This window comes from Anguilla anguilla, chromosome 9 (genome assembly GCF_013347855.1).
Source record: "Anguilla anguilla isolate fAngAng1 chromosome 9, fAngAng1.pri, whole genome shotgun sequence".
In the NCBI taxonomy this organism is placed as follows: Eukaryota; Metazoa; Chordata; class Actinopteri; order Anguilliformes; family Anguillidae; genus Anguilla; species Anguilla anguilla.
Window position 1 is genome coordinate 48,938,679 of NC_049209.1, and position 23,493 is coordinate 48,962,171.

At 44.8% G+C, this 23,493-nt stretch overlaps 1 protein-coding gene across 2 annotated transcripts; it reads right to left on the minus strand.

Moving 5' to 3' along the window:
• Window positions 1-435: 435 nt before the first annotated feature.
• On the minus strand, window positions 436-23,285 carry LOC118235986 (mitochondrial intermediate peptidase-like). 2 transcript variants are annotated; one of them, XM_035433925.1, is made up of 19 exons: window positions 22,619-23,285; window positions 22,296-22,469; window positions 21,824-21,912; window positions 21,632-21,718; window positions 21,244-21,307; window positions 20,913-21,095; window positions 20,299-20,455; window positions 19,850-19,898; window positions 18,777-18,837; window positions 18,402-18,454; window positions 14,656-14,809; window positions 14,138-14,215; window positions 13,440-13,644; window positions 12,952-13,061; window positions 11,376-11,450; window positions 10,187-10,303; window positions 7,537-7,658; window positions 7,037-7,110; window positions 436-881 (listed from the first exon to the last, which is right to left on the minus strand). In XM_035433925.1, the coding sequence occupies exons 1-19, from the start codon at window positions 22,760-22,762 to the stop codon at window positions 799-801; spliced, it is 2,079 nt and encodes a 692-aa protein (XP_035289816.1). In that variant the 5' UTR covers window positions 22,763-23,285; the 3' UTR covers window positions 436-798. The 2 variants fall into 2 exon arrangements, with proteins under 2 accessions (XP_035289816.1, XP_035289817.1); XM_035433926.1 differs by lacking the exons at window positions 436-881; window positions 7,037-7,110 and adding an exon at window positions 7,220-7,288.
• Between the last annotated feature and the right edge of the window lie 208 nt (window positions 23,286-23,493).

A 23,493-nucleotide genomic window follows, 5' to 3' on the forward strand; every position in this document is an offset into this window, starting at 1 on the left:
CAATTAGATGACTCCCAGGATAAATTCTGTTCCCATTTCAGACAAAAACACAGGCAGGGAGAGGCCGTTTCTCGCTACACCCAGCACTGTTTGCTGAACCCGATCTGACGGCCACGCAGACCAGTCTCTGAAAAGTGTGCGTTTTAATGCCTGCAACCGCACAGTGTCCTTTTCACACTGACAAACGGGAACAATAGCACAACCGAAATGGTGAACAGCGAAAATGAGAGTCGCCCGTGAACAAAAAAAAGACGAAAAATATTTGACTATTAAATTTTGGAATCGCCTTTGGCTCGAAATACCAAACGCACAGCATCACGTTTCCAAGCTACATGAGTCTACATATTTACAGCTGCAGTGTCATTCATGTTCTTACCTTGCATAACAACGTCTAGCTAATGATTATTAAAATAATAATATATTTAAACCCAGTGGCACAGGTAAAATTTTCTTTACTGATATCCAGTCTGTCACAAGGAACAAACACACTACAGTACAATATCCCTTTTGTGGAGGAAAAACAGCAGCACAAGACACATTATTAAATGTAAATAAGGAATAACCCGTCGAATGTATGTATATAATGTTTTGGTGTACGATACAATCGCTTGTTTTGTGGTCTAATGGTTTCCACAGAATCAGTAGTCGTGTGGTGCAGTCCAACAGCGGCGAGAATGGAGGAGGAATGGAGAAGAAACCGTGATCCAGCTAGACGTAGAAAAAAACAAAACAAAAAAAAAACACAAAAACAAACCCGTCCCCGAATAGTAGTTGATCCGCTGAGTCGCTACGAGACCCCTATAAATGTTGAGGGGAGGGGTTCAGGTCCGACACCAGGGCGTCAACGAAGTCCTCGATGGAGGGAGACCTCTGCAGCATGCCTACGGAGAGAAGAGAGACGGTGGTCACAACCTCACAACGTTGAGCTCACTTTAACCCTACGCCAGGCACACACACTGTATTTCTGTATCACATATTTAGCAGACCTGAGACAAATACTTTATTGGAAATAATTTATATGCCACTAAATTCCTGCATTGTACTGACACTTTTAAAAGAAGCATCCATTTTACCAATACCAACAATTGAGGCTTCAATAATTGTTTCTGATGAATTTAGAAAAATATCAAAATAAAAACATATTTTAAAATGTTTTCTTTATATATAAAAAATAAAAAATGTCTAGATCTAGTAATCATTGGGATTTCGTGAATGACAAACAATGGTCGCACAGGTGAACAAATGAGTCCAAACACACATTTATAAGAAATAACCCATTCACATTTTAATCGCACTTCATGGCAAATGGCTCTTCCACCGGTAACTTATGAACGCTTTTCTGTGTTTGATTTCGGCTGTCGTGTAAGGCCGCGGGACACTTGGCATGTCGGGGCCCACAGCGCGCGGGCTGCAGGAGATCAGAGCATGAGATCTCCTTTCCCACTGGCCCCCGCCCCGCCCCGGGGCTAGCGCGGCTAGCGCGGCTCGCGCTTTGAAGCCGCTCGCCCCCGCGGGCGCGCAGAAGGTGGCTCCAGTCATCCCGCCGCAGAGGCGCGTCTGCGCCGACCGAGCCTGAGCGCGCGCGCGTGAGCAAGCCCGTACAGACACATTCAGACAGACGCGCGCAGATGGACCGGCAGACTCGCGCGAAAAACACATCTACACACACACACACACACACACACACACACACACACACACACACACACACACACACACACACACACACACACACACACACACACACACACACACACACACACACACACACACACACACACACACACACACACACACACGTACGCGCACACAACACAACACAACACAACACACACAACTCACACACACACACACGTACGCACACACAACACACACACACACACACACACACACACACACAACACAACACACACGTACGCACACACAACACAACACACACAACTCTTGTTGACCCTCAAAATCCTCTGCACTGAGGTCCGAGCAGAATTTTAGCCAGACAAACAGAACTACGGAGGTGCGATCCCAGAAGAGGTGACGGATATACGGCGATCTCGCGGTCCGTAAGAGGTCGCACTGGACTCCACCTTCAGTGTCCTGGGTTGACTGCCATCACATTCGCTAATGGGGCAATTTCCTGTTTGAGACAGCGACGGTAACTGGTTTCTGAGCACAGGCTTATTATGCACACAGCCTGCTTGTAACGGAGGCTGTGGGAGCAGGTTGCACGCGCGTTTAAAACAACAAACGTCCGATCAGCGCAGAAACTCTGGCTGTTAACGGGCACATTTAGAGCACTTATATTCAGACGCGTGTCTTTGTGTTCCTGTCAGAAACGAAAACAAGTCGACTTCTTACGGATGACAGCAAAAATAACCAACATGGAAAAAAGCACTGTAGCTCTCTACGAGGGTGAGTGCGTAGGAATGTACGCTTAACCTGACTCTGTAGCAACGACAAGGATAACACGCAAGACCATCCATCATTACATGCTGAATCTCATTCCACAAACAGACAGGTTGAACACTAATGACTTGAAGAACCCGCGTTCGCAATACAAACCCAAGATGAACCCACGATAACCTGCTTCAACGTCAACCGCGGGGTAACATGACTTGCTGGTACTTATGTTTTTTTTGAAAAGGCTGTTGAAACAGTGATGTGGGAAGAGCACTTGAACATTGTTAAAAACGCACGCCCCCGAAAGACAGTCAGCAAGCAGGCTGCCAATCTGAGCCACCTCCCCACGCAAATTTCATTGGGGACGTTTAAGAGTAAAAATGTACGTTTGGATACATTCATATGAGAATAAACCCAGGAATCGTGCAGCGATGGTACAACTTGCTGATTTTGTGGTTTGCGGTCAAGAACTAGTTTATTCTGAGGTATACCAGTCGAGAGATCGCATCTGCCCACGTTGTCATGACGATCATGACAACAACGATCATGTCGTCAACAACCTGACATATTCGGCCTCTCCTCCCAGTGGAAGTCATCAAGTTTGGTCTTCAAAAGATGCTTCTAAACAAAGGCCGTTGTGAGCAGCTGCCTATGCGTGCCAATGTCAGTGCCGCGAGCCAGATGCGCAGGCCATATCGCCTATTTGGCTGTCGCGGGGGAAAAAAGGGTCTTTCGCCAAAAAATAAAATCGCCGTTAAAAACATTAGTAAGCGAGGTTTCGCGCTGGCTGAACGCGTCTGACTGTGGCTTTGAGAGGCAAGAGCAGGTCCTTCCAAAGGCAAATACACATCCAAACACATCCCTGGAAAGGACATCAAACAAGCTCATTGGCATCGGTTTTTGTTTTTTGCCACTTCTCACGCTTTCCAAGCCTGGGAAAGCAGGCGGCGAACACGGAAGGACTTGTTCAACCTCTCGCTCCCTGTCTCGTGCCCACTGTAATCCACTTACACGATTTTCTTTTTGTTCCTAAATAATCACATTTGGGCGGCAGGAAAGACAATGTTAGCGTTTTATAAAAGATGAAAAGTCTATAAGCGGTCTGACAGGTAGAGTGTGTCCCTGTCATATTGTCGTGTTCAAATCAAGACATTCAAGTTCATATTAAGTCACCCTTCTGCAATTTGGTATTGTAATTTTTACGTATGTTCGCACCATTGCAGATGAGGCGTGACATAAAAGGTGATTAACTCATTTACACGCAGTTCAGCTCCCTGCGACACTAGATAAACAGAAGAGAGTACCGCCCAGCGTAGCCTAGCGTTCGTTAACACGCATGTATTATAGCTGTTTCGGTGGGCACGTCGGCGCTTACAAGAGGTAGAGCACATCGTTCACGAAGTTCTCACAACATTAGCGCGACGCTGCCGAGACAGAACATCGCGTTTGAAAACGAACGGAGCAGATATTGTTGAATTCATTTCCATGCGTAATGAACTGCACACATGCTGGCCCGAGCGTTCATTTGGTTACGAGACGGATTTGAATATTTCTGCTTTAAAACAATTTCAAACATGTCAAGGAGCACCGGCAGCAGCCAGTCTGTTTTCTCCCCCGCGGGCAAAAGCAATTGTAGCGCGGCACCGCTAATCGCGCCTTTGAAGTGGAGGAAGACGGCCATTTTGGCAACTTACTATTTTTTTTCCTCCCCCATTTGTTTTCTCTATATGAACAAACAGCACAAATGAATGCTCAGACAATAAAGCGGCGTCAGTGTCAAACGAGGCCAAAACTATGGGAATTTATGGAAAGACTTTACGAAGGACATGACGTATGCGTAAAACTCGGCACCGCACCCAATGAGGTGTCTGAATCTCAGCCGCCAGCCCTGCGCAGTAAAAACCCAGGGACATAATACTTCTAAATTTGCAACACAGCAATGCAGACTGAGAAACTCTGCAGACATATCAATGGGTACTATAGTCAAATGCCTGCAGAAAGGCTTGATCTGTGTCACTTGGAACGATTAGGTGCTCCAAATCACACTGTGTGTAAAATAAACAGAAACATTTGTAGGCTAGATAATTTAATCATTTATGTATGAATAAATGTGCCAGTGATAAAAAATTTACAGCGTTATACATACTTGGTATTTTACCTTTTTTTTCCCCATTTTTTGGGTATCGATAAACATTTCTATGGGAACAGGTTTGTGCACAAGTTTTCCTTTGAAGCCCTGATACGTGGCGTATTCTGGTCTGGACATGCAGCCCTAACTGTCCCCAGGGTTGAGAACCACTGGTTTGCAAAAACAAGGAAGCAATGTGACAAACACATATAGACAATATTTGCTTAGTTTATGCAGCCCGCACTACAGTAATTCAGTGAGTTCTTTTTTTTTTAGTTTTGTTTTTTAACGTTGCGCGACTGCTCTCCTTACCTGCCCGACCAGGTTCACCAGGGACTAACCGAGGCGGGGGTAAATCGAGACGCGGGGGAATCGATGCGGGCGCCCCCATTGTTCGGCCCCTCCCCCTCCAGGTCTCCGGGCAGCGGGGGAGGGTATGGGAAAGATCGGCCGGTGAAAGCGTTCTCTATCCTCCGCTCCGGGTCCCGCACAGAGGGGTGCACTCACTGCCGCCCGTCCGCCCTATCAGCTTTCACTCTCCGTCGCCATTCCAAGCCCGCTCCGTTTCAGCGGGGGGGGGGGGGGGCTCCATCGCAGGCGGGACGGGTTCGAAACGGAGGGGCACAGGGCGGGCCGCCAGAGCACGGTCACGCTCGTTTGGGAGAAGGTGCACTCAGTATGGCACTCTAGGTTTAGATCACGATTTTCTTTACAGATTCAATTTTATATTTCATATATAGATTATATAACTTATCTCGTTATGTCCTATGGAAATAATCTTCTGACTTGCATACAAACTTCATTCATGTCCTGCATTTTATCTTGTTAATTATATGTTAAGCACTTTGAATTGCATCTTGTGCATGAATTGTGCTATACAAATAAAGTTTGATTGATTGAAATTATTATATAATGTAGATCTATATTATATAATTTTATATAAATATTATTGTATATTGAGACTTTGATGATTGTGGCGCGGGCTCCACTCTTTGTTTAATTCACTTTTGTAAGTCACTGAGGATAAAAGCATCTGCTAAATGCCTAAATGGAGAACCCCTTCTCAATAGGTTCCCTTGTCTCCCTCCTTCCTATTGCAGGCAATAGGGAAAAAAAAAAACACGCCCATTTGTTTGGTTTTCCCACTCTCTTCAAAGTCTAACCATCTGACCTGACATAACTCTAAACACAAGAGCCGCGACCGAACGCTTTTTTACCTGGAAGGCATGCCGTGTGTACTGTAGCGAGAGCACACCTGCATATATGCACTTCATTTAATGAGCAATAATGCTCCCACATGCAGGCAATAGTGCAGTTCAATAGGAACCGTGACTCACATGCAGTTTACCAACTTAGCCTTTCTGGAAGCGGTCCAGAGGGACACCTTAATATTACGTCTAATCTTCACCACAGGGAAAATGCAGCTCCCTACAACTACAATGGTCTTTTGGGATGAGACGTTAAACCGAGGTCCTGACTCACTTTGGTCGTTAAAGACCCAGTGAGACAAAAGAGTAGAGGGTTTCTTGGTGTCCTGGCTAAATTCCCAACCAGGCTCCCTCAACCTGCCACCTAGTCATCCCTTGATTCAATTTGCTTAAAAAAAAATGGTTCTCCCCCTCTCCATTTCCAATGGTGTGAGTTCTCATGCAAAATGGCCGCCGTGCATCACCCAGGTGGGTGCTACACATTAGCGGTGGGGCTGAGGTGAGTTTCCCCCTCAATACTGTAAAGCGCCCTGAATGTGAGCAAAGCGCTATATAGACGCAAAGAATTATCATTATTACCACTGTTTTCAGCGAAGCTGAGACCAAAATGGCCGGATCCCACATTGCTAGCAGTACGCCCTGAACCAAAACCACTGACATGATCATTGCACACATGCAATAATTAATATTTGAAATTTCCAAAAAAAAACAAAACACGCAAACGTGTGAAGCTCTCAAAAGAACTGGCAAAAGTCATATTGCACAAACTGACTTTTTTTTTTGGGGGGGGGGGGGGGCAGGATGCATTAGCCCCAATTAACAGAAACCTCACAACATTTCTGGTTATTCTGAGGCACGGTCACTTCAAAGGGAAGCACAAAGAGAACCTTCGACTCAACGCGATGCAGAATCGCCATGTGACACACCCCCTCTCCTGAGCCCAGCATGGCGCTGTTCTGGCGTGACTGTGCCGATTTGGCGCTGCCGACAGGGAAATCTCTCCGCGCTGAGCAAACCTGGCACAGCCGGCTGTGGTGAAAACAGGCCAGCCGGTGAAACGATCCGTCGAGTTCGGACATGAGGGTTGTGCAAGGGCCCGGGCTTTGATAAGGGCTGCCAACAGATTTATAGTTTCCACGACTTTTATATGACAATTGGTGATAAATTCACTTGCAAGGAGTCATTTTTTTGGTCCAATAGTCAAGGCTACTTTCAGCATTACGTCCATTTTTGCCGTAAACATATATTTTGAAGTGCCTTACTTTCTATAACTACGATATGATTGCGAGCATGGGTAGTTCACCTTTGACCATGAGCATCGGTTCCTTGGCGCCGCCGTGAGCCAGCATCTCCCTGCGGTAGCGCTCTCCCATGTCCCTGAGGGGGGGGGGGGTACAAGATTAAAGATTAAAGATTAATACCTCCCCCCCCCTCCGCAACATTCCTTAGAGTCATCAGCAACACCCGCAGGGGGGGCGTTGGCACCCGCTAACGTTCAGCTCAACGAAGACAAAACACCCCAGGGAAAGCGACCCGCAGATCTCAAGCAGGGATCCTGGAGAGGGCGAGTCAGCAGGAAGTGACATCGCTGTGACTGGCGCCCGGCCAACAAGAATTCATTTCCAATGCCCTGTTCAATTTTGAGTTCAGTATCAGCACGGAGTAGGGCAGAGTTATACGTAAAAATGCTGCAAAATACCAAAGTTGGTTCTGAAAACACACCGAAAGTTATTACATTGCACACGGCCAGCAAGAACGCTTCTCAAACCAGCCGCAGTATCAGTGTGCGTCTCCATCGCTCACCTGTCAAAGGGGTCCTCGAGGAAGCACTGCCTCCACAGCATGGAGGCCACCGCCCGGGACATGAGGTAGGAGTAGTACTTGGCGCCGTACCCAATGAGGTGGCTGAACCTCAGCTGCCAGGCCTGAGCAGTGGAAACCAGAGGAGTCAGTGCTTTAGATCTGCGGAGCGATTGTTCCGCCCTGCCGCGGGTGGGCCCGGCGTGTCCCGCAGTGGGGGGGTGGGCCGGTATGTCCCGCTGCGGGGGCCCTCGTCCCGTCTCTGCCAGGTGGCATGTGGGGCGGCGAACAGGAGTGGAAACTCACTCCGGGCAAAAAAAAAAAAGACGCTCTTACACAACCAAGGGCCTGCTGCTGCCTGCGCGCGCTCTCTCTCTCTCTCTCTCTCTCTCTCTCTCTCTCTCTCTCTCTCTCTCTCTCTCTCTCCTCTCTCTCTCTCTCTCTCTCTCTCTCTCTCTCTCACTCTCTCTCTCTCTCTCTCTCTCTCTCTCTCTCTCTCTCTCTCTCTCTCTCTCTCTCTCTCTCTCTCTCTCTCTCTCTCTCTCTCTCTCTCGGCCCTCCCGAGGACTGCTGCTAGACTCATCGCAAAGCATTGTGGGAAATATCCACTCCTGCTGCACTGATCTCAGGTAATTATGGGATGTAGTCACTGCTGCTGCACCGATTGCAAAGAATTATGGGATATATCCACTACTGCAGCACTGATCACAAAAAATGATGGGATATATTCACTACTGCTGCACTGATCGGAAAGAATTATGGGATATATACATCACTGCTCCCCCCCCCCACCCCCCCCAAAAAAAAAGTCAGGATGTGCTTGTTGAAACTTGGTAGTCATAAAAATATGTTTTATTGCCTGGTGGATTTTGGTATGCTTAATTTAAAGGTCATTCAGAAATTGTGTAAAATTGCATTTGATTTAGTGTTAGAACAAGTACACTTCTGAAGGTATTCATTCACTATGAATCTGTGTTAGGAAATCATATAAATCTATAACTAAAAGCATTGTTCCCCAGGCAATCTTGATTTATCTGCCATTTTTGATAAATTACACCATCATAAAATGCAGTTAAAATGGCACATGAGCCATTACTGATGATCGACAGGCTGAACAAGGATTAGAAAGTTTGCCTGTACCTCTCCTGGAAGCAGTATGGGTGTAAACGTTCACTTGTAAAAAATCATAACCATCTTTCAAAGATTTCTCTTATAGCACGAATGGATATATTTACATTTGATCCTGCAGATGAAAAGCCAAAGGAGGTATTCTGATACCCCAAGATTAGCGTCGTGAGGATTTATATGTCCACCAATCATCAACAAAGGAACTGGAATGACACGCTCTGCATGATTTTACAAATAACATCAGGAGCCAAAATGTTTCCATATGAGTCCTGTACCCGACAGTTGCCATTATCCAGCCTGTACTGGGAAACATTGCACCTATGTGAACCTTGACCTCTGGTTAGATGAAGCACGAAACTCGGATAAAAACTGCAGCCAGCAAGTTTAGGCTTTTAGCCTGGAAGCTATTGGCTAGTCAGTTTTTTCCTTTTAAACTTTCGTTTAGAAACCATACTGCCAGTAGCACATCGTGTTCAGAATTCTGGCCATTTCTTCCTGCCAAAAAAGGCCCATGATGAAAGTAAGGTTTATGTTTTTAACTGTTGACTGTTTTTGATCATTTTTAGTGCAATCATTCATGTCTCCAGATACTGGCGATTTTGTTATTTTAATCTACATGATGATGTTCTTCATTTCAATTGCTGCCGATTTTCAGATTTATATATACTGTCAGGAATTTATATGGTGTAGCAGTGTGGAAAAATACTATCATCAGCATAAGTGGAGCAGGCCTCTTTCTGTGCAAAGATGCATGAATGTTTTGTTTCTGAACTTCAGAAAAAATTCAAAATTAACCTATTTAAAATTTTTTTTTTAAATAAAGAATATTGCATAAAAATAAGCCGGACTACACCACGTCTGCTTTAACTTTCAGAAAGACGGGACGGTTGAAATGATATCCTACAATTACATCAGTTGTGCGTCGACACGGGGGAAAAGCTATACTATCATTTTGAGTTCCCCGCGGACGGATTAAAAGGGAAGAGCGAATTCGGGAACGGGAGAGGCAGTTGTGGTAGGAGTTACTTCACAGATGGAAATCGAATACACGCGGTCTCGGAGTTTGAAGGCACGCATAATTACAGCCGGGAATAAGTGCCTTATGAAGGCCAAATATATAAAGGCGGCTGTATTTTATATAGTTTTATATTCCCTGTTGACCGTGGCTCTTGCACCACATGGCATCACTAGTCTTAAGAGCCTATAGAGAGAGCAGATTCAGACATCCACGCAGAGGGGCAGCCTCATCCTGGTTATTTTAGGAGCCAAAATGTGCTTTAATCCCATAAATGTTCCGGTGCTTGGACTGGAGATACTGAACTACAGAGACTGTGAAAGACCAAAGTAAACAAAATAAAAAGAATAATTTCATTCTGAATCTTTTTGTAAATGTGGCTGAATTGATTAAATAATCTTTCTTTAGAAATTCTTATCCAGGAGGTGTAGAATGTTCTGACCTTGCAGCTGTCTGACTGGGATGAATTTGCTGTGAAATTAAACTGCAGTGCGACAATCCTCTGCTCACCGTGTTCGGCACGTAGGGTAACCCGTAGAATTTCTCCTGAATCTCCTGAAGAATTTTAGTTGATGATTGATTTTGGGGCTTCCCGTGGTACACCTGATCCAGTGCAGCATAGAAAACCTTAAAAAAACAAACAAACAAAAAAAAAACAAAGTTAGGATCATGAAAAATTTTGATGGGAACAGTCCAGTCAGCTCACCCCCATCTGTCCTAATTAACTTAAATTCAATTCAATCTATTCACGTTCAAATGCATTTGTAAATGCTTGAAACTTCCCCACCCCCCAAATTCTTCAGAGCCTGAATGTCTGCCTTGTAGTTTTGTCTCAGGAAAACAAAGTATGCCAGATCACAAGACCACGTGCGTGTCATTTAACATGCTCACTGCTGACATATTCTATCTGATCGATGGATCTAACGTGAGCCGAAACGTAAAATTTAGATCTTTACATCAGTCTGCCTTATATCCGAGTCGACCTTTTTAACACACTTTATTTTGTAACTGTCATAAGCCATGACCTGCTCCCACCACACAAAACGCATTTACAGAGTGGCGATCAAATTGTTATGCTAGCGTTACATTCCCCCTACCAGAAAACGGAGGAGAGGGTTCTGTTCTCACCGAGTTGCAAAAACCACAAAAGCACTGGCCCGGATTCAAACTGCATTCGTCCCTAAATTTTGAGTTCCAAATAAACGCAAGAGAAATGTTTTTTTTCCTCCTCTCACAAACATAGCTTGGTTATGTTTATTTTGGTGATTGCTTAGCTCACCGCAAAATAATAAATGAAAGAAAACTAATGATTAAATTTAATTTGCCAGTTAAATCACAGAGTCTATATACGCAACAGACTTACTGAGCTGCATCCTCATTGGTTCTTATCTACAGGGAGTTCAAGTAGGAAACAGGAGTTTCCAGCGCTCTAATGCAATACAGATCATCCACTGCCACAGTATCGTACTTGGTCACACACTTTAAATTACTTCCAGAAGATGCACCAGATCAGAATGTTACAGCTTCACCGTTAAAGGGACGGAACTTTCCGATGTTAAAAACACAGAGTGGAGTATCTGGTCCAGCTTTATGGAATCTGCGGTTTGAGTTGGGGAAAAATGCTGACTGAAGCCAGGCCTGTGGCAGATGGCCTTCAGGTGATGAGTCTGTGATGTCCTACGGTGGGCGGAGCCTTTACCTGAAGCTGGGTATCTGCCGCTCCGCAGACCCTCTTGGATTCGCTCAGACAGGACACCATGCTTTCGGGCAGGGGCTGGAGGGGGGAGAAACAATGCTTATCGAGCAAAACTGGCCACCGCACACTAACACTGCTGCCACTGATCATCTGCTCCCATCCATTCTCCATATTTCCCTTTCCATTTCATCAGCAAAGTTACTGAAGTCATTAAAATTGCACCACTGGAGGATAGCAACGTTTTTTTAATTTTTTTTAAGAGAAGTTAAATAACAGTTTCTCTTAAATTATGCTACATTAACAAAGAGCACAGTAAACAAAAGTGTTTTGATACTACAGACCACGGTGTATCTAAGATCTCTACAGTGTGCAGGCAGAGGTGTCTCTTCTGTTTGTTCAACTGGTAATTCTGGTCATCAAACACATCACTCTTTTCCTTCTGTAGAAGCGGTCATTGTGTTGGAGGAGTGCGCCTGCAATGCTGCGATGAGACGGGGACTATTTTTATAAAACGCTCTCAGCCTCCAGCTGTTTTTTTATATGGACGTATAATAACACGACCGCAGCAGCCCGTGGAAATGAATCCATAAACTGAACCGCAAGTGGAATGCGGTCGACAGCGCTCCAGGACCATCACGCGTTTGTGCGCTAGTGTCGTGTTTTCCTAGCGCGGTTCCAGGCTTCTCCAGATCACGTAACGAGCGGCTGACAGTTGACAGACACCTTTCCTCCACTCTTGAATTCAGGCGAAGAAAAATGCAGTTTCAGTGACTAGACAAGCCAAATGATACGATGCTAAGCGATGAATTATACAAATGTTTGGCTCAATAGTTACTCTCTCACTCTCAGCAACTTATATTTGGATTCGGTATTGCATCCCCCCGGTCATGTTGGGTCATGTGTTCTAAGAGGCTCGTTTTAAACAGGAAGCATCAGACGAGGCCCTTCTCACGACTTAGCCTTTGAGTCGAGACTTTCCGGAAACATTTATATCAAATCAATCGCGTCCAATTAGGAGATCCACTACTTAAAAGAGCCTAATTAATTTTTCTGTCAAAACAACCGAGGCACGCCCCCATCTGCAGTTCGTCTCGGGCGATCCAGCCCAAATCAATCTCCCTGCAACGTAAACACTGTCAACGAAAAAATATCTCCACGCCACAACCCCCACCAGGGCTCCAAGCTAACACTGGGCTGAATGGCAGCTCCAGGCCTCTTTAATCAATAGGCTATCAATCCACATAAAAAGCACAATGAGAAGGATAAATCTTTGAGCCAAGGACGCTGAAGAATTACCAAACAACGTACCCCCCCCCCCGAAACCCCCTGACTCCTCCTCCCCCGCCCCCCTTCAGAGTGATAACAAGCCTATGATCTGCGTTTTTCGGTTCGGCTGAGAGAGAACAGAACTGAGGTTGTGCAATGCTTCTCCCCTGCAGATTGCGGTCTCAGGCAGACGTTCTAAACCCCTCCTGATTGGCTGTAATGGTCGTGCGCCTGATGCCCGTACACTAACAGATTATTTATTTCACAGGTGGGTCCGTGTAAGGGAGAGGTACCCCCCGCGCGGGACGCGTACCTGGCCCGTATGGTAATGGCGCGCGAACTGCTTCACCACCCGGTAGTCCGTGGCGAAGTACTCCATCAGTATCGACGGCACTTCGGCGAAGTCCGTGGAGCACCGAGTTCCTGCGACGGAGGAAAAAAAAGTGGGTTTGACCCCACAGAACCCATAACCGAGAGCTTTTCTATCAACTGGCCTATCTATCTATCTATTTGTCTGTCTGTCTGTCTGTCTGTTTGTCTATTTATCTATCTATCTATCTGTCTTTCCTTGTCTTCATAGCTTTTTCCCTTTTCCAGGTGAAAATGCCATGCACTCTGAGGTAACTATAGCAATACTACAGTACAGATAGTAACAGTAAAGTATAGCAATTCTGTTACAAATTATTTTCTGGAGTGAAAACCATGGCATGATTACCAAAAAGGATTTCAAAAAGGAAGTCATTTTTAAAAAAGGCAGATAGTTGAAGAAGCATGTGAATTTTCCCTTTTGGGGGTGTGCACCTGTGACGTGCTGGTAGCGGGTCCGCCCCAGCATGGAGTGCATGGCGTGCCCCATCTCGTGGAAGAGGTTCTCCATCATGGCCGGGGTGAGCAGGGCGGGGGTGCTTTTGGAGGGGTGGGGCAGGCTGAGCATGAGCACCACCACGGGGAGCTGGTACTCCCCGTCCTCCTTCAGCCGACCCCCGCGGATGGTGAAGTGGCAGTCCTGGGACATTAGGAGGGGGCGTAGGGTCAGAGGTCACTTCTAGCATTAGCATTAGCATTAGCGCTGTGGAGATGCTGGGGAGTCTCGCTCTCTACCGCTCGGACGAATACTCAAACACTGCAACCAAAGCTGGTTTTAATCCCAGGACCTCTGTGTCGCTGTTTTGGGTCAGATTTGGCAGAAGCCCAGATGCAAAATGGCTGCCCAAAATCAACCCATCCCCTCACCCCCAACGCCATTTGTCATCTCATCAATGTCAATGTGTTCAATTTGGGAAATTACCAATTATTTGGTTCCGGCTGTAACAAACAATAACAATGTCTGCTAGAACCCTACTTCTACATAGGGTAGAGTAGGGTAGCGATGATTTTAATACCGAGCCAATTACCCACACTGCACTATGGCGTCAGGTCTGAATGAGACTGTAAAATGGAGACAGCTGGTTTCATCTGTGCACTAAAAGAGAGAATTTGAGAATGAGGCGTTTAAGCACCTGGTGTGGTTTACCGGGCCTGTGGAAGAAGTCGCAGTAGATGTATCCCAGAAGTCCCTCTTTTTCATGAACCACCGCCTGCACAGAAAGCCACAAGAAAAACTCCCTTTCATAGTTATCATCAAAAACATGCGCAGCTGTTGCTAGAAATATACTGAGATTCAGTGATATCATCGCAAACCCCATTACAGAACCTCTGGAATGAAAATATACGCGAACGCACGAACATCTAAACCGTGACGCATCCGCAACGCGAAGCACTTTCAACTGTCGCGTCGAGTAACCCGATTTCCAACGGCTAGCGACAAACTACATTCGATCTTGTGCTAATTAGGTAATTAGCTGTTGCTTACGAGCAGAATTGAGGGGTTCAGTAAAGCTTTAAGGAGACTAGGAAAGGAGATAGTGCGCCGCGGCTCACGTTAGCGGCATGCTCGGGGGGGGGGGGGGGGGGGGGGGGGGGGGGGGGGGGGGGGGGGGGGGGGGGGGGGGGGGGGGGGGGGCTCGGGGGGGCTCACCAGCTTACGGACGTCCTCGCTCCACACCTCCCCCGCCTGGGTCTGCTCCGTCTGGAAGGAGACGCCCAGCAGCTGGCTGAAGAGGCCGTTCAGACCCTCCATGCAGGCCCCCAGGGAGAAGTACGGGCTGTACAGGCTGGGGTCGATGTTGTACCTACAAAAAAAATATTTAAAAATTTTTAAATCCCAAAGCTTCAGTCCTCCTACGCTCAGGAGGAAAACTGAGATAATGCATTAAGGCAGATATTCTGCGCTTTTTTTCCTCCTTGGGATGAATGGATAAATATCTGTAAATGTAACGTCCTCCTGAGACCAGGGGGAAAAAGTTTTTTTTTGTACAATACAAGCATCTTGGATCATAAAAATGTTGCAGTAAAAAAAATTTCAAAAATATAGATTAGATTTTTTACTGAATCTCCCTAGTAGTGTAGGTTTCAGCATAGTAGAATATATGGTTCTTGATATAAAGACCAGAGACTCACAACCCCTACAGGGATAAAACAAAACATTTTTTAATGAACTGCTAGGTCTTAGGAAGACAAGCTTTTGTCTAGTTCTGTAGCTTCACCGTCTCGCTGCAATCTTGGAAAATATCCGAGTCTCCGCATATTGCACAAGATCACGCTTTGAGGCTTTCAAGCTTTGGAAGCTTTGAAGAACAGGAATATGTAATTCGTTTTTAATTAAAAAATACTCAAAAGCTTATATGTATAATCTCATAAATTTGGTAAGAGCGCATATGGACAATCATTCATTTTGATATATTACTTCTGACATCATAGTGGTTTGAAGGGGAAAAATTCAGTGATGAGGGTTCCAAAATAAGTACTGTATATAGCAGACTTATCATATTTTAATCTGGAACTGTACGCCCCAGAATGTTATTAAAATCTTTGCTATTAAAAAGAATAAATCACAGAAAACCACACAAAGAGTACACGAGCCGGCCTTCAAAGCCAGCACACACGTCATCCTCCACATCCGAGCTCAGCGTCTCCTCTTCCTCAGCCTATCCTGCGCTCAAACCACTGACGTTCTCGCGGTCTGACCTCATTCCCTGCGGTCAGCAACTGCCGACCTGGCTCGCGTCATCGCCCAAAATCAGCCTTCTGACTCTCCGGCTGCTTTCCAAGGAATTATCCGAATAAGTTCACCGTCAATCGATCAGAATTCAGGAAACAGTCCACAGTTCGCACAGAGCGGCCAAATAATCAGATAATCTGAAATCCTTAAGAGTGCCTGAATCTTTCTTTGGACTTCCTTTTGGAATAAGTATTTTAGCAATGTAGTACAATGGGCAAGGAACTGGTCTTGTAACCTAAAGGTCACCTGGATAGGACACTGCCGTTGTACCCTTGAGCAAGGCAGTTAACCTGCGTTGCTTCAGTATACTGTATATCCAGCTGTATAAGTGGATCCAACGTAAGTGCTTTGTAAAAGTTGTGTAAGTTGCTCTGGATAAGAGCGTCTGCTAAATGCCTGTAATGGCTAATTGGGATGGCACACTTTTTTTCCATGAAACTAACAGCGACATTTTGGACTTTGGTACGTCACCGTGTCACTCTCTGTTCACTCTTCACCACGCCAGGGCAGAAATGAGGCTGTACTCGCCGCACAGTAAGAGCGTCAGCCACGGAAACAAACCCCAGGACAGCGCCCACAGCCTCGCGCATCAGAACTACAGGGCCAGCGCAAGTACAGACAAGGAGGCATTTCAGAAACAGGCCCTTGCTAACTTCAAAAAAAAAAAAGAACATAACGTTTAAGTGGGGAAAAAACCACCCGTTGGTCTCTGGAGACGGGGAGCAGACAGAAGTTGGGCCAGGTCCTGCAGCGGAACAACCGCACCTTCCCCCCCCCCCCCCCCCGGGCGGGACGGCCCGCGGGAAAGATTTTAAGGAAATAAGCGAGCAGCGGTTTGAGCTCGCTGAGCTTATTAGCCGCCGGTGCGCAGCTCTGAGCAGGAGCCAGAGTTCATTAACTGTCTGTAAAGAGCTGAGGGGCGCGGATCACGAGCTGCCTTCACCCCCCGCCTACCCCCCCCCCCCCCTCCCCACAGGCTGCCTTTATCCCCCTCTACCCCCCCTCCCCATGAGCTGCCTTCACCCCCCCTCTAACCCCCCCCCCCCCCCCCCCCCCCCCACAGGCTGCCTTTATCCCCCTCTACCCCCCCTCCCCATGAGCTGCCTTCACCCCCCCCCCCTAACCACCCCCCCCCCCTCCCCACAGGCTGCTTTCACCCCCCTCTACCCTCCCTCCCCATGAGCTGCCTTCACCCCCCTCTACCCCCCCTCCCTACGAGCTGCCTTCACCCCCCCTCTACCCCCCCATCCCCACAAGCTGCCTTCACCTCCCTCTACCCCCCCAATTTACCCTAATACTGAGTTTTATGTATATTCATAAATATATTTTCTCCATACAGGGAAAAAAAGAGAAAGAACAGACAGAGACAGAATCACAGCAGAGAAAGTAACTTGGCAGAAAATGGAACCCCCAGCCACACAGAATTCCATGAGCTGCACCACACGTCTGGCCATAACCCGATTCTACTTGAATATACGTTCAGTAAAGCCCACTTCCACAAGGGTCTTTCACACAAACGAGACGCTTAAACAGCTTTAGCCGGACAAAATCCATTAAGCCTCGGAATAAATCACTTAACTACAAAGGAAACCACTGCAATCCTCCACGGAAACAGGCTGGCTCTTTCAGTCCATGGAATGCTTTTTTAAAATCCACAGTAGCCAATGAGACTATCCTTGGTAATTAAGCGGCACTAAATAAATACACGTACACTTTATAAGGCGTATTAAGCATTGCTTTCACTTCCTTTCACAGAGATCAAGCCAAGCATTCAAAAGTACATTAAGCAGTGGGGAAGGGAGGACAGTCAGGGCCCATGACGCCAAAAGAGTATATAGAACGAACAGACTTCTGCGCTGGCTAACTTAACTTTTCTGAGGAAACATAATATTCTGTATTTTCCCCAAATGCTCAAAGGCGGCATAAATTTTAACAGACACGAGAGGCTTCTGGAATTCTCAACAAAAAAAAATTCCACTGGAAGGAGAGGGCGGAGTCGGCCATTTTGTTCTGTAGAGGCCGACAGCGCAGTCGCACAGGGCGAGGTGTGTCAGTTGGAGCTGGCTGGTTGGGCGCAGTGGACTTAAGTAGTCATCCTTTTTTTTCGTGAAATTCTGTTTATAGAGCGGTCACATGACCTCCCCCTCATTCACACTCCCCAGTCTTAGGCTAGCATTCAGACAACATTCATCTTTAACTCTGACCGACAAACACACATAACAGTTACACTTTTTCCTCACAAACTCAAGTTTGGCGAGTTAGTTTTAGTGATTGCTGGACTCCCCCACCTGTGTCTAAGAAATAAATTTAAAAAATCTTGTTTTTAACTGTTAGCCAAAGTTAATGACAAATCGTGACTGAAACCCAGCCTTAGTCTTTGTGGTCGTTTTTGTTGGAAACCTTTGAAAATCGACACAGAAGCTCTTCGCCTAAAAAGGGCGGGGTCGGGTGACATCCGCCAGACACCCCAAAACGTTGACACATCGACCGCAGCCGTTTGATGTGGCGCTCACGGACGTTAAGGCTCAATTATCTGCACCGTCTATCGCAAACGGGCAAACGTTTTTTTTTTTTTTATCCCCAGTCCAGCTGGGCTTAACCAAGCCTCAGAGCTCAGCCGTAAACAGGAGATTATGAGCGCGGGAGAAGAGCGGCAGGCTCACCGCTCCGTGCGTATCACGCTGCTGAAGTACGGATGGTCCCAGGGCATCAGCTCCTGAAACACAAAAAGCGCAAACGTGGACTCGCAGATCTTTGAACACTACACTGTGCTGGACAGCAAAAATATCTGAAGTGCTTTGTTACAAAACAAGATATTCACCGTTTAAAAAACTGACACCTAGTCTTAAAGAAAAGTCTTAAACAAAACTCTCCTCTGTAGTTTTGAAAAGATTTTTAGAAGCCCTTTACTTACAAAGTAATCATGTATTTTGAAGACACTGAACTGAAGTTCCCTAAAACGGATACATCTCATTTTGGAACAAAATCTTTCATTTAATGTGTCATTTAAAAACGGATCAAATTTAAAAAAAACCCACCGCATTCTGTGGATTCACTCTGCTCTTCGTGTTCCTCATCATCTGAAAGTCATTGGCTGTTCTGGGAAAGGAGGTCAGAGGTCAAAATCATGACGGTTGTTTTGAGAATAATCGTTCGGATATCGTGCTGTGTCAACCCAAACTGAAAATATACAAGCAGCAAGGGATTTAGCTTGAGAACAGGATTAAAAAAAAGAAAAAGAAAACCTGGCACAGAGAACATAAGATTATCCCTCTCGATTTAAAGGAGGATCTTGCTACAATGATTCACGAATATCTGTAGGCGATAGCCCTGTTATTTTCTCTGAACCACTTCAAGCTGAGCTGAGTTTTGAAAAAAAGCTGGGGAGGCTTAAAGTTCTCAATGAATACCATCACAAACAGTATTGTGATTATACACAAGAGACCTTTGCTTCTCTCGCTAACAATTTTAGAATGAAAAGCGCTAACATGCTAAATTAAGTTTAATGTTCCCAACATCTTTATCTCAGAGTCTTACTTTTGACTTTTTATTTCTCTTCTCAGTTTCTCTGCAGAACAGTTGCATTTGGTTCTCTTGTGTTTTGCTGCTAAGGTAATCTTCATAATGATTTTCTGTTATTACACAATGACATTTAAAGGCTTTTGTAGTTTTCCCCCCTTGATAAGGTACTGCACATACATTTCAACATTGGCCTCAGTTCAAATACAGTACAGAATAACAGACCCAGAGGGGGATTCATAGAGCTCACCTGATCCCCCCCCCCCACGCTCCACACACACACACACACACACACAGACACCAATATACTAACTGAATGAAGTTGTGCTGGATTTGAAGTGTGTCAGAAAATTTTAAACATTTTAAAGTAGGTGACAGTGTTATATTTTTTAACTAATTGTGTCCCTCCTCCCCATTCACAATCTTTTTGAAGGCAACCCCCCCAGGACACACACCCATCCTTGGAGACCGGGAAAGATCTCTGCAACAGTGGAACAGGCATTAACATGCGTTAACTTCAAATAACCACCCTTCTCTCATGCTGGGAAGTTTTAAAATTCACTTGAGTAAATCATGTGAATGAACAACGTACCTGTCTGAAAGTTTTTCTGTCAGCAACGTTAGGAATTTCATCACAGTTTCTACCAAAACAGAGGGTAAAAAAAGATTATGTTAAATACAGTAATGAATCTCAAAGTCATGGTAATTTCACAATCATTCTCTTCAGTAATACACAGTCCCTAGCACAAAGAACAATACACAGTCCCTAGCACAAAGAACAATACAATTCTTCTGATTTTATCCTTGGTGCATAGGCTGAGAGAAAAAACTTCAAAAAAAAAAAAAGTTCACACTAATTAACATTTTCTCATCATTTAGTGCATGCAAACATTTCTGTCTGAGGTGTCATCGGCGCATGTCTATACGATGATTCAAAAACACGCTCAGATAGGAAGATGTCCATCAGAGTAATTGAAACATCTCACCAAATGAACTGAATGCAAGGAAGTATAGAACTGGTCAGGGATAGTGATATGTCACCTGGGGTTTTAGCCATTGTTCCTTTCAGAGCTCGATGGGCAAACGAGTCGTACCCCACCAGTTTGGCTAGCTCGTTCCGGCAAGCCAAAAGCTCTTCCAAGCAATGTAATAGTTTTGGAATGGGATAAAGAAAAACTTTATAAGCAGCTTCTCGCACCTAAAGTCAAAGGTGAATAAAAAACAAAAACGTATATTATAATCACAGTGATTTAAAATTATCATAATTATTATGAATGCCATGAAATGAGTCCACAGTTTCCCTAAAACAATATAAAATTAACAAATACACACACTATTGATATAACAACTACGGATGTTTGGAAACGTGCAGTTATTTTCGTGTCCACTACTGGGATTTTACGTAATTATATAACATTAGTGCCATCTTGTGGAAGAAAAAAAATTATCCTTCATTCAGTTCCAACATTGAGTCTTAGGTGGGGAAAAAAGAGACTATTTTCATAATTATACACAGTAATCACTATTTTCCTTCTAAGTACTAAAGCAAGGCCAATTGTTCACTGGAAGCTCAATGCAACAAAAATAAAAAAACAACAGTTAATCGTATATAATACACATTGCAAGTGACTGAGGCTGAGGCATACAGCCCTTACCAAATCATTGGGCGAATCGGCATGCAGACCTCCAATCTGTATGCAGTTGCCGTCTATCGAGAAGCAGTGGCGAATGTGTTCTGGCAGAATATGCTTCTCTATTTTGTTTGGCTGGTGGGAACCCAACAGGAACTCATTGCTGAGGTCCAGGAGATCGACGTTGAGGTTCACGGCCTTCCTTCTCTGAGAAACCATTGTTAAAAAAATTTACACTCCAGAAGCTTGGTGCCGGGCAACATTCAAGCATGTTTGAACAAACAGGAGATTTGATTTGAAAAAGGGGCAACTTTAATATTACCAAAAGGATGCAGTAATGTTATTATCGCCTCACCTTTTTTTCATCCAGATGTATTCCGCTAATTTCGAAATCAAACATAAAGAGCTCTGCCACCCTCCTAAAAAAGATAATTGGTCATTTTCACACAAAAAAAAAAAATGAAAATCACATTCCATATGCAAGTGAAAAGATGAAAACATCGAATTAAAAATATATATCTTTCTGAACATGTCCATGTGGTGCCGCTGTTTCTTCTGGTTGCCTATAAACATTGGGGAAATGCCAATGTCGTGATATCAGGCTTCATGGTCAATGGCCGAGCATTTTTAGGCCACTCAACTACAAAGGGACCAGTAAGTGCCCTCTTCACTGACTCGTCTGATCTGTGTGAAACAAAACAATGATTACCCAAATACTGTCAAATTTACAAGAGCACCTATACCTTGTTTCTGGGTCCAAGGTGGCTAGAACCTCTTCGTCATCCAACAAATCCTTTAGACTCTTACACAGGTCAACATTAGTGTTTAGCCTGTAAGAGGAGACAGTACCAATAAGGAAATGTGCACAGCAACTAGCCAAAAAGTTCCATAATTATTCATATATAATTAATATTAATAATTAATAACGGCCTCACTTTTCTACCACTGTGCCGATGTTTACACACGTCCTCTCGGCCGCTTCTCGGAATGCTGGATCAGGGTGAGCCACTTTGACAAAGTCAGCCTGCACGGAAGTACCACGGTTACCAATTCAGGGACTGAAGGGACTCTGACTGACTTAAAAATAACAATTAATTTTATGGAGGATATCACCACACGATTGCAAATAAAAATGCACATTGTACAAGTACTTTGTGTTACCATGCGTTTACCATGCACTAATTGATTTGGAGATTTTTTTATCGTTGATTTATTGTATCTTTATAATTGTATTGACTGCATGAGAATTGGGGTTGGGAAGGAATAGAAAAAAATGATTTCGGAATTATGCTACTGCACAAATTCGTGCAGAAATACAAATGGGAAAGCGCCAGTAAGCAGAAAACAGTTGGTTACAAATTGGTTGCAGTGTTCTTTGTCTTTGAAAAGGGTCATTACACAACATACCAAATCAGCCACTTTGCACAAACTGTCAGAGAGTTGGTCGAATGTCTCGACGGTGATTGCCCCGGGAGGGCTGCGACACACTCGGTTCACCAGCTGTTCGGTCTCCTTTAGAGCTCGATTTTCGACAACTGCAAAGCCTGCCTTCGTGCAGAGCTCCGGCACCCCAAACAAGCCCTGTGGAGTCAAAGTATCGCCCCTTATTCTTAATTTCACCATAATCTTTAAAATGAAAAAAATGTGCTAAAGTAGCCAACGTAGGCTATATGTGACAATGTGTTGTAATAAACAGCTCGGCGTCACTAACGATTTCGATGGCAGCTTACCACATTTTGTTCAGACAGGTCGAATCTTTTGTGCTGTCTGGCGTTAAATGCTGCTCCGACAGCAGACCAGGTCGTAACATACCGGGTTAACGCACTAATCCGTATATGTTTTGTAACATTCGCCAGTCTGTTGCACGACAACATTGTGTTTTAACATATAAGTGTTACAGCCTGTCGACTTAATACATACATCAGTACATTTTCACAAGGACAATCTAGACTATAGCATACTTGCATTTCCAAATGACGTTTCTAACTGCACATTTTGCACACGTTAGTTATGTTTAATGCGTAGCTGAAATTCAAGTGCTAGAAAGAGCTTGCGCCAGATCAATGCCTGATCTAATAGACAATACAGACAACGGGAAATCCTTGTAATGTTATCACTGTCGTTACATGACCACTGACAAGTCCACATTGGTGGGCACTACACCGGTCACACCGGAGATGGCAACATTTTGAAAACAGACTTTCGTCAACGGTTCAATTAAAAACAAAAATATATATCGTTACTTCAAAAATAAAGGCATTTACACAAAGAAACACACTGAATTAAACATCCGCATAATGTTACAAAACAATGTTGCCAAAGCTTATAAATATATTCCTTGTTCGCTACGTCGAAAGTGCTAATACCAGTTAAGGTTCTACGAAAACGTCATTTCTGAGCGACCCGCAACAGGCAGATGCGTCATTTAAATGCGTTTGTGTTTGAGTTTTATTGTGTTCCGTTTGCGCGGATAAGTGGTTCAGCATCGGTCTAAAACAGTTCAAGAAAAATTATAATTGTTATCCAATTTCCTTTACCCCCAGCACCTGGAAAATTCAAGTATGGCATTTGGAAAAAAGTTTTTTTAAAGTTAAAAAAAATAAAG

Excerpts from the sequence above, each read along its gene's own strand:
- LOC118235986 (XM_035433925.1), bottom strand. The coding sequence starts at position 22,762 with ATGTTGTCGTGCAACAGACTGGCGAATGTTACAAAACATATACGGATT. Across the intron at positions 13,645-14,137 it reads GGCCCGGTAAACCACACCAG|GACTGCCACTTCACCATCCG; the intron begins GTGCTTAAACGC and ends CTAATGTCCCAG. Across the intron at positions 10,304-11,375 it reads CGGCAGATACCCAGCTTCAG|GTTTTCTATGCTGCACTGGA; the intron begins GTAAAGGCTCCG and ends TGTTTTTTTAAG.